The sequence below is a fragment of the Vigna umbellata genome, chromosome 4 (genome assembly GCF_029865625.1).
Source record: "Vigna umbellata cultivar VRB3 chromosome 4, Vumbellata_1.0, whole genome shotgun sequence".
Classification (NCBI taxonomy): Eukaryota; Viridiplantae; Streptophyta; class Magnoliopsida; order Fabales; family Fabaceae; genus Vigna; species Vigna umbellata.
Genome location: NC_142168.1, coordinates 24,374,711 through 24,386,934, shown reverse-complemented (window position 1 = coordinate 24,386,934; position 12,224 = coordinate 24,374,711). Strand labels below are relative to the sequence as shown.

Sequence of the window (12,224 nt, the reverse complement as noted above, 5' to 3'; positions counted from 1 at the left end):
CCGTGTATATGGATCCAATCTCACTATTCTAAACTTAAATTTTAATTCACCAACCTGACTAAGCTTTTAACTCCCACTTTTGCCAAGAATTCATACTTACGGTATTGGCACTGCGTAAAGTCTATGAAACGAGCTAAGGAACCATTCTTCAACTTTTAACTATTTTTCTTTGACAAATATATTCTTTTAATGATTTTTCTTAACCTATTCTCATCTTTATTTTTATATTAAATTTTAATATATTTTAATAAAAAATTATCAATTGTTAAAAGATATATTTTATATTAATGTGCATTTCTTATCATAAATACAAATATAATATCTATGACAAAAAGATATTTATTTATTATATACTTAATTACATAAATTAGATATTTATGATGTATATATATATATATATATATATATATATATATATATATAAATTTAATATTAATTAAGTATATTTTACTGCGTATTAATACAATATTAATTATATTTTTTCAAAAAAAAGTAAAAAGTTAAAAGATAAAAAAAATGTAAATAAAAAAATAAAAAGTAACTGAAAAATAAGAAATAACTTAAAATAATTTGAAACATAAAATTTTAAATATATTGGAAGAAAATATAGGGAAATGTAAGGTATTTGCTGTATTTTAAGTGTGATGCTAGATCCATAACTTTTCCATAATGAAGATAAGATACTACCACGTACATTAGATAACGATAAGACTTAAATACAAAAATATATTTTATAATTTTATTAAAATTTAATGAATATTCATTATTCTTTTATCCCGATATTACAGTAGTCGTATAACAAGGTGTTTTGCCATTTTTGTGAAACCTTTTTCCTGTTTATATGTCTTTAAGACGTTTTTTTTCTTTAAAAAGATTGTAGACCTATAATAATATGAAAATGAAACATAAACAAACACAAAAAGATACTAGAACAAACAAAATTGTAAAAAAAAAAAACTAAAAGATAGGGAAAAGAAGGTCATACCAAGATGAAATAATACGTACCTACCACATTTAATTCGTTGGATGATAAGTCCATGTTTTATTATGGTACACCTTCAATAATATTTGTACGTGATCGATAACCAGATAACTATAATAACAAGAAAATAATATTTTCTTTAATAAATCAATAAAACTAACTATTATTGTTAATGTACGATTATATTATAAGTATTTTCACGTAAATTTTTTGTGAACAATAAATGTGAAAGAGATGCACCATTCATAGAATGATGACTGAAGCTTTATAGTGCAGACAGAAGGGTCATGTCCATAGGTAATTGTGATCATAAATGCTATGGATGAGTATAGAAGAAAATCCATGTCTATTTATTTGCTGGGATAACTCTTTCGGTTTCTTACTGCAATAAATCAACGATGTGGTGGCTGTTCGGAAGAAAAAACTCTTCTGGTTTTTCATCTTCTTCTACTGCCGAGGAAGTCACTCAAGGGATCGATGGCAGCAACCTTACTGCTATTGTTACAGGTTCTCACTCATTTTTTCTTTATTACTTGTTCTTTTTTTAAATTTCATGTTTCAATATCATCAAAGTTGATCATTCCATCAATGCTTTCAAAAAAACATTGGAATTTTCTTTCAAATTCTGTTAAACCGGACAGCTCTTCTGTTAAGACTGTCATAAATCCAACATAAAAACAGGAAATACATGCCTATTAGTCTTTGAACCATTATTGGATCAATTCTAATGAAAAAATCATTTCTCCAAATCTATAAATTTTATAGGTAAGAAAAGAAGGTATGGGATAATTATGAATTTAAAATTTGAATATAAGTATTTACCTTGAGAGTACTTTTGATAAGTATTTACCTAGTTCTGAGACTTAGGTTAACAATAAAAAGACTAAAAAAAAATATAAAGGAGTAAAAAAAATATAAAAGAGTAGATCTCGATTAGGAAACAACCATATATGATTGAATATATATTTTAAATTGATTTTATCTCTAATTAATCGAGATTTTTAATTCATAATTTTAAACCTACGGAAATTTTGGAATCTGTTTTTCATTTTGTTTGTACATTTATGTTGTTGTTGACAATGAGAACAAGTAGGTGCAACGAGTGGTATTGGCACTGAAACTGCTCGTGTTCTTGCGATGCGTGGTGTTCATGTAATAATGGCGGTCAGAAATTTGGTTACTGCAAAAGATGTAAAAGAAGCAATACTTAAAGAGATTCCTAATGCTAAACTTGATTACATGGAGTTAGACCTTAGTTCAATGGCATCTGTTAGAAAATTTGCATCGGACTTCATTTCATCTGCTCTTCCATTGAACATTCTTGTGTAAGTGTAGTTACCTTACAAAAAATTTACTTGCATTAATTCATAAAGTAATAATGTATTTTTGTTTATTTGTTGCAATTGTAAGAAACAATGCAGGAATTTTCGCAGTCCCTTTCACTCTGTCTGAAGACAACATTGAACTGATATTTGCCACAAATCACATTGGTAAGAAATGGATCCTATATAAGGATGTGTTTGTCCTTATATCCTTATGTTTTGTCTTAGCTTATATATTTTAAAATAAAATAACTCTTCAAATGATTATTTTAAAGCACAACCTAAAAAGATGTGTATCAATGTTTTAAACTAGTGGGAGAAGAAACATGATATTTTTTGTAAGATGAAATTAATTTTAAAAGAAATATTAATTAGTTTCTACAAAAAGGATATAATAATCTTTTACTTATACATTTATACTTAAGTCAATTTTAATCTATATATAGGATTTATCTGGGTCTTATTTTCTTATGAAAATTAACCTTTAGCATAATTCCACAGGTCATTTCCTATTAACAAATCTGTTGTTGGATACTATGAAGAAAACAGCTCACGAAAGTAAGAAACAAGGAAGAGTCGTTAATGTCTCCTCTATACTTTATCGATTACCGAGAGGAATCCGTTTTGATCAAATTAATGATCCATCAAGGTAAAAGAGAAATTTATGATTGACAATTTATTTTCATAATTTATGGAAAGATATTTTTTAATGACAAGTCAAATTTTATAAAATTGAATTAAATTTATTTATTTTTTAAACTATTACTTAATTATATAAAATTTAGGATTAAATATATTTTTAGTGTGACATCCCATTTTTAATAATAAAATACTACTAAAATAAATATTACATATATGATAAATTAACTAATATAAGAAACAAACCTACGAAAAATAATATCTACACCTGTAGATTCTTCTGACTTCTTTACTGAATCCCCTCGAACACCTATCGCTAAAGTAATTGAAACAGATGTCTCCCTAAGCTCACACCAATCAGGTGATCATCACAAAAGAGAAAACATACAAGGACAAACAACAGAAAAGTAAGGATAAGTTAGTTTAAACAAAGATTAATCATATACTCATTTACTAAGTTTCATACAAGCATACTATTCATTTACACCACATAACTCTTCATACATAACACCACACTGACTTTGACCGTCTGGACTTTAGAATGATAGTCGAGCTATGACGGGTCTTGTACTTATGGTGGCTTATGATACTTGGGTTTCCCACCCTACCACACTCACAAGGTTAGCCTGTTCCGGGCCTTGAGGCGTACTGGAAGCCCCCAAGACTAAGACCTCCTGCTACTCCTCATGACATGGTTCAATCCTCTCTATTTGAGAATGATTGCCCATTGGAGTTTCAGGATGACCCCCAAGACTGAGCTCCTATTTTCTTTTTAAACAACTAAGAATCTCACCAAGAGATTCAAAACTTTGAATCACAACATAGGGCACCACCATGTATCCTCTCCTTGAGGATCATGAAATTACGTCCATTAACCATACTTTGAAAATAACATACTTTCACTTTGAAACCATACTTCAAGTCTTGGATAATTATAAAATCCATTACATATAATCTTTCACTTTTACATTGCATACAAACATAGATATAATGCTACTTATACTTCAAAAGACCACAAACAACTTAACAAGTCATCAAAAATCACATGAAACCATTCCATGTACGTTAACAAACAATAACAGTCCAAGAAGACCCACTAAACAACACAAAACCCCTTAAATTCATACTTAGACAAGGAAAATAACTTTGAAACCATCACCAACAGTTTCGAAAAGGTCCAAAGCCCCCAAAACGACCTAAAGAACGTCCAAAAGTGATACCCAGAACCCCGATAACCACCCAAAACTGTCTTGGATGATTTTCCGACGACAATAATCGATTATCATATGTGATAATCGATTATTTGCGAGAGCTTTGAAGAAGATACTACTCTCTGACTAGAATAATCGATTATCAAGTGAGATAATCGATTATTCTTATCAGTTTTTGACAACAACTTAATTTTTCTGGTTTTGGTGCATCTTAAACATATCCAAGTGATCAATTTAGAATTTGTAATACTAATATTGATATGGAATATATTTATAGATGAAAGTAGAGTATTGCATTGGCCATTTAGATAGGAATTAAATGTACCAAACCAACTCAATAACTCAAAACCTCCAAAAGAGACTAAAACCAACCTAAGATGCAACTTTCATCTTCATGACAGATTTTCACTGGTTTGAACCTCTATCCAAATCCTAATTAGTATCATAACATGTTCAAAACTCTGCAAAACATATTAAACCCCTTATTTCAAAATCTCACTACTCAAAACCTCATTTTTCCACTAAAAATACTCTAAACTTCAACTACACACTACCTTTTCATTACAGATTAGATTTCAATCATCTTATACTTCCAACAAGTCTTAATTTACCTCATGATAGCACCTCAAAAACAATTTTCTCACATCAGCCCCAAATTCTCAAACTCACATATGAAAACCCCCATTTTTAGGCTTAAAACTCAATAATTTGACCAACTCTCACTCCAATCACTTGAGTTCAGTTTTCAAACATCAAACCAACATTATCACACAAAATCTTAACAGCATAGAACATCAATTTCACACCATTCCAATCATACACACATCATACTTACAAGATCACAAATTAACATACACATTATACACCTAATCATACATATTTCTAAAAATCATCTATAAATCAAAGAAATACTAAATTTATAATACTAACACAACTAAACATGGTCTAACTTCCCTTAACTAAAACTCTTCTTCTTCTCGGCAGCACTCAAGATCAGGAGACGTGGAAGGAAACCCTTTTTGAAACCCTAAACCCCAAATCACCACAAATCAGAAAGAGGAAAGAAACCCCAAATTCAAACTCTAAAATGATCGGGAAAGAACGTCGTGTCAGAGTCACCGAAAACTCACCATGAAGAAGTCGCAACTCCATTGTCGTGAAGAGAACGCCGCTGCCGTCGCACCCCTGAATGGAGACAATTGCATCGCAAAGAGGAATGAGTTTCCTGCTGCAACTCCTTTTCCCTCAAGCCCACATCCTTCTGTGACCTTAGGATTTTCAGAGAAATGAAAGAAGAAAAAGGGAAAGTGATGAGAGAAGAAGACAGGAAAGAGAATGATAGAGGAAAAGAAGGAAAAGAACGGATCTTTACATTTAGTTTTTTAACTTTTAGTAAAAACTAAAACTAATTTCTCTTAAAATTTATGGATCAATTTATTTTCATATTTAAACCTGTCTGAATTAGTTATTTTAATTAAATTTTGTTAAATTTATTTGAAATTTTAAATAAATTATTTTTTACAAAATTTAGTTAAAATAATTAAATCTACGTATTTTTAAAATTAATAGACTAAATTAAATCAAAATTTTAAAAAATATTATTTTCAATTTTTACTTAAAAAAATATTTAATCCTACAATAAATTATAATAAAATTGTTATTTATTACTCTTATCATATTATCTTTTATTGGACCATTACCATATCATCTATTCATATAGTCACTTGATATGCATATACATTTAAATGAATAAGAAAAACTTTATATATTATTTAAGGAATTTATTCATAGAAAAACATATGTGACGGAGACTTCAACTTTATTACCATTGCCAATTTAACTCCAAGATTTGTTTTACTATGGATAAGGAAAATATGACTCTAAACATTAGTTTGTGAATTTTATTGTTATATATCCGTGAAATTGGGTCACATTTATTATTTATGGATTTATTAATATCAACCATATCATAACGCTATCTTTTTAATGTGATTGTGATAGTATTGATGATGACTTGTGTGTATAATCATGATATGATGTGAAAAGGAGAAGAAGGAAAGGAAAAGAAGAACAAGTTTGTGCAAAACATTATTAACACTAAATCAGAAAAGAAAGTTACAAATAAAATACAATGAAAAACTTTTATATATAAGTTCAAATATGCAAGAAAATTATTTATACTCGTCAGATTTTCTGATACATGACTTGTAGAATTTTAGACTAAAAAACAAAACCTTTTATTACAGAAAATGTAGTTTTATGGTATGCTATATAATTCTCCTTATGCGCAGTTACCATATGTGGTTTACATATGGACAATCAAAGCTGGCTAACGTTTTACATGCTAATGAACTTGCAAGACGATTCAAGGTATGTACACAACTATTATTTTCAAATAAATTTATGTTAAATATTTACTTTCACATCTTCACATATTCATATTTTATCATTTCATAATATAATATGTTTATTATAAAAATATGGAGAATCACATCAAACAATAACAAAAATTACATACACAGAATATAAACAAACTATATATATATATATATTATAAAAATAAAATATAAATAAATATATAATGATAAAACATTGAACCACTTAGTCATAAGTATTAGATGATATTATGGTCAAGTATACGGTTATTTAATGCTAAAGTTGGAATGGATGTTGGGAGAGAGGGTGAGTTTAATTTCCCCACCAACAATTTATGGATATAAGGTTGGTTTGAAAGAGAAAAAGGTTATGAAAGGTTGGTATTATTTTAGTCTAAAAATAGATATATTTACAAAAGATATTTTAACGTTTAATTCAGAAACTTATATTAAACATTATATTAAACATTAAAGGAGATAATAGATATTATAATAATAAACATATAATCTAATTATCTCGTAAAAGTTTCTTTTATCATAAGTTTATGAGATTTTACCAAGCTAGACAGAACCTCATAAATAATTACTTTAGTTAACTTGTTTAATGATTTGCTAATAATACACTTTATAACTCTTAACCTTTATTACTTACCGTTGATCTTTTTATCATAATATGATGTTGCCGATATGTTTTCGATCATTAGAGAAAGATGATGTCAAACATCCACTAAAAATAACCCCAAATATATAGGTCAAAATAATCTTGAATAGATATAGGACATAGTCAAAATCTAATTTCATTCAAAACTAAAAACTAGTTAGTTGAATTAATGTATCTATATTTATTAAGGCACAACCTATATTTCTAAGTCTTTTTATTGCATGTTTAATCTTGCATAGACTTGTATTTAATGAGTAGTGATTTCATTACAATTGTACATTTCAGTTTCAACTTGAGACCTCCATTAATTAGCCTAATAGTATATACGTCATTGTTTTCCTCTTTGTTTTGGTCACATTTTCTCATAATTTGTTAAGGAAAAATGGATCCGGGTTTTATTGGAATAAATACGATTATAGATAAATATAAGCACTTCTATGTGTTTAAGAGAAAAAAAGATACAAATTTAAATATATGAAGAAATTTATTGTATTTGTAATCTTTAAAGAAATTAAGAACAAACACAATGATAAAATAATAGATTTAATGTTCTAATATGGGAAACAAGTTTAATAGTGACTTTATGTTATTCTTATACAAAACTCTTTAAAATACAATAGGTTTTGCCATATTATAATTACTTGTCTCTGTTAGTGAAATCACTTGTTTTTGTTATTGGATGTTCTTGATCAGGAAGAAGGGGTAGATATTACAGCTAATTCTCTTCATCCAGGAGCTGTTGTCACCAATATTTTTCGTCACACCAATATACTGTCTGGTAATTAATTTCTCTACACATTGCACTATTTTTTTTATACATCTCATTTCTAAATTGGGAGTTAGAAAAAGAGTAAGAGGTGAAACCCACCCAAATTTCTCTGACTTTAATTTATTAGTCTTTTATTATACTTTTTACTCACCTAATTTTTTTTTAATAAGTATTTTTTGTTGGATTAGTCATTTTATAAAATATTAAAATGCAGGCTCCCATGAAATTATTTTTTTACGGAATAATTATGTAACATGAAAAATCCACAAAACTATTTTTAGTAACTCAATTTTTATTTAGAAACAAATTTGAAGTGTTATTTGTTAAGGAGATTTTGTGATATTTTTGTGTGAATGAAATCTTATGTTTGATTGATTATAAATCTAATTTAAGACTATTCCCCTTGATTTATATTTGAATTAGAAAAATTTTGTTATTTTTTTAAATTGAAAAAAAAATTTATAATTAAGTGAGCCAGTGAATTAACTCATTTAATCCACTAATCCGTGATGGATTGAATCGAATTTGAATTTTTTCAACTCACTAATAAGTAAACCAGATTAAGTTGACTCACTAAGTAACCAACCCGTGGTACATCAAACCGAATGACCCGTTTTAACCACACTAATTTCCTGATAATATACATAATTAATAATTTTCTTAATTGTATAGTACTCTAATAAAAATCCAATGAGAATGAGGGAATAATTTTATGTAAATAATTCATGCACTTATTGACAGTTTAAGGGTTTTTTGTTTTTATGCAGGTTTGATTAATACGGTGGGTAGACTTGTCTTTAAAAATGTCCAGCAGGTAAGTTAAACAAATATGAAAGACAAGTAATTGACATGAGTTATTAATGAAAATATTGGAGTTTTACTCTTTACAATGTTGTTGATTGTTTGTTACTTAGACAAGCAAAATTTTATAATAATATTTATTATTTAAATAATTCAAACTCAAAACTTGTAAACGTAACATCGTCACTTGGCTATATATATCACTTAGATAATTGTAATATTATTATATTAACTATATTTACTCAAAAAATATAATTGTTAATATAATCTTTTACACACGCATAATCTCAACTTCCTAGAGTTATATTTTAAATGGATGTATACATTTTTTTCAAAGAAATCTACCATTTTCATCACATCTTCTCTAACTTAAAGCTATTTTTATGAGTATATACTTAATCATAAGTTTACTTTACCTCATAGATAAAGGTATGGGTTAGTGGTAAATTATTGAAAAAAAAAATCATGAAAAAAGTTCAACAAGAAGTTTATAAGTCAAACTCAAACTTCAAAACTTTAATCAAGTCAAACATTTTTAAATTTTTGACTCATTCAAATAACATTATTTTTTTATAACTCAAACTTAAACCATATCAATTTAACTTGACTTATTAACTAGATTATTACTTCTTCGTTTTTTTAAATGTTTTTTTTTTGAGTTTGTAGTATGATAATATTAAGAAATAATATAATTATCCACGTTTTCATTATTTTTAAACTAATTCTTTAATCACCTCATTGGTTAATATTTCTACAATTTAACATTTTTTCCCCTTTTTCTCCCTTTCATAAATATTCAGAACAATTAAACATTAGGTAAAGAAAATATGTAATCTATAAATTTGCAATTAATATTGTTTTCAACTTTCAAAAATGAGAAATCCATATATAAGCTTTTACTTTTTGGAAAAACCAAACCATAAGCTGAGGAAAAAGTAATAAAATCATTTTTTTTATTGAGATTTTTGCATTCTAAATTAAAAAAACTCATCTTTAATCGTCTCAAAAGACTTGAACTAACAAATCCTTAACATGAGATTGTTTTAATGTTCCAATTTGGCTTTGTTCTCCAACCTTGATGTAGGGAGCTGCAACAACATGCTATGTAGCATTGCATCCACAAGTGAGGGAAATCAATGGCCACTATTTTGAAGATTGTAATGTTTCCACAGAAAACTCACAAGCAAGGAACCCTGAGTTGGCCAAGAAATTATGGGATTTTAGCTTAAACCTCATAAAGTAGAATACCCAAAAGGCTCTGTGGAATAATAGCTTGAGACCTTTTCAATAATTAATTCACACATTTTGTGAATTTAGTCATGAGTTGTCATTTCTGACATAATTAAATTTATGTGAAAGTTCTTGTTTGATGGAAGGGGTTTGACTTTTAGGTACAACACCTAAATTAATTTTTAGTTTACTTTTTTTTTAATATAGGTTGCGATGTTAGGATTTAGATTTGATCATTTCATAGTTATTTTGTATTAATATATATTTAATGAGTGAATTCTAATGTTGTTATTAAGACATTTAAATTATTTTTATAATATTAAAGAAGTATTATAAATCTAGTCAATAAATCAAAAAAGTTCTTTAAGTATTAGGTTAAATAAGAGGGATACATAAAAAAAATCACAAAAAAGACAACACATTAAATGTTTTAGTTAGAGGTTACTATATACTTCGGTAAAATATTTTGACATTTATGATGGGACAAGTAAAATTAGTAATACACCAGACTTATTTATTTATTATTCTTTTTATAGGGAGGACATAATCAATTATATTAGTTTGATGGATGAGTCATATAAAGAATTTTTACATGGAATATTATCAATTTTTATTATAGTAGTTTTTTTTAATATTAGTGTGATCTAGCTTTTAATGTCTACCATTCAAGGTCAGATGGAAAAATAATTAACGTAAAAAATACCAATAACATTATTATAAGTAAAATGACTTACACGTTGACCATTTGGTGGACTAACATCATAAATCCATTTAAAGTTGGCTTTGATAGTCCATCAACATTTAGGCAGTTACTCTCTTCATCACCATCAAATCCTTCTTACACCTCTTCAAACCTTTCCAATTTTTTTTTAAATTCAAAAGTACCCTTTTTTTACTTTAACTATATTTGTTTACTTTTTTTACCCAAGATCAAACACCATGCCCTGCAAAACAAGTAACAAAAAATTAATGTTATGATGAGATCCTCACATTCAGAGCATGCATTGTCATGATTGTTGACTGCTGACTGGTGAACACAATAAAAGCAAAAGGCTGCCAAGACACGAAAACCACATCAGTGAAACGATTCACATAATTCATAAATAAAGATACCCAAGAAATTAAAATTGCAATCAACCTGAGACGAATTGTTGAGACTCCAGAGATGTGAAGACTCGTAGCAGGGAAATTCGCGAAAAAGATTGTAGATTCTGCAGGGCTTTACATCTTTTGGAAGGCCAGCGATGAAGAGGGTGCAAACCTCTTTTGTGGAGGGTTGAGGAGCACCGTAAGAACTGAACACCGCTTGTTGTTGATGCTGAGCCACGTATGGCGGATGCCCGTGGTGCATCGGCGGGACAACTGCGCTAGGTGGTGGTGGTATCACCACCAACAACGAAGGAGGTTGCGGAGGCGACAGTTGATAGTACGAGTGGTAACTGAGAAGGCCCGCCTGTTGGGGCTATGAGTTCACACGTGACAAGCCCTGGAATTTTGGTTTATATTTTTCTCAATTGTTTCATTCGGTTTGGGGGCTTAAACGGATGTCAACATCCATTTGTCCTTCAATCGGATGTCAACATCCGTTTGTGCTTCAATCGGAACTCAACATCTGTTTGTCCTTCAACACATATTCATATCCGTTTAAATATTACTCAAGGGTAAAAAAAGGAATGAAGAGGTGCAGGGAGCACTGTGTGGTGGTGGAGGGAGTAACTCTCCAACATCTAATATGATGTCGAACTCCTACTGGACTTTGTAAACAAAATGACCAATTGGACATTGATAATTGGTCGGACCGATGTTATAAACCCGTTCAAAGTTGGTTTTGATAACCCATCGACGTCTAATATGATGTCGAACTCCTATCAATCTCAGGCTGTTGTGTAATTGTGAAGTTCGAGCTGTCGAGCTCAGGCTATCGAATTGTCGAGCTTAAGTTGTTTTGTTGCTAAGCTTAGGCTTACGGACTTTGCAGAATTGAACCATATGATGTCAAAAGTCTCCAGAGATGGCGTGTAAATCACTTTAGACGTTGTTCAAATGAGAAATTGTCATCAAACTTGTTAGAATCACTAAGGACCTGAACCCAAAAGATATTTTGTTGTCCATAGACCACTTTAGACGACGAAGGGTCATATGAGTACCATTAGATGTCAGCCTACTAGAGCATATAACGTCATATATGCTATTTTATCACTTAAAAAATCGCACGAGAGCTTTTTTTTCACTAT

General features: G+C 28.9%; 1 protein-coding gene across 1 annotated transcript; it reads left to right on the top strand.

Moving 5' to 3' along the window:
* Positions 1-1,250: 1,250 nt before the first annotated feature.
* Positions 1,251-10,287, top strand: LOC124832223 (short-chain dehydrogenase TIC 32, chloroplastic-like). Its single transcript, XM_047306376.2, has 8 exons — positions 1,251-1,489; positions 2,076-2,307; positions 2,393-2,472; positions 2,806-2,953; positions 6,446-6,524; positions 7,884-7,968; positions 8,727-8,773; positions 9,845-10,287. The coding sequence occupies exons 1-8, from the start codon at positions 1,381-1,383 to the stop codon at positions 10,001-10,003; spliced, it is 939 nt and encodes a 312-aa protein (XP_047162332.2). The 5' UTR covers positions 1,251-1,380; the 3' UTR covers positions 10,004-10,287.
* The last annotated feature ends 1,937 nt before the right edge of the window (positions 10,288-12,224 follow it).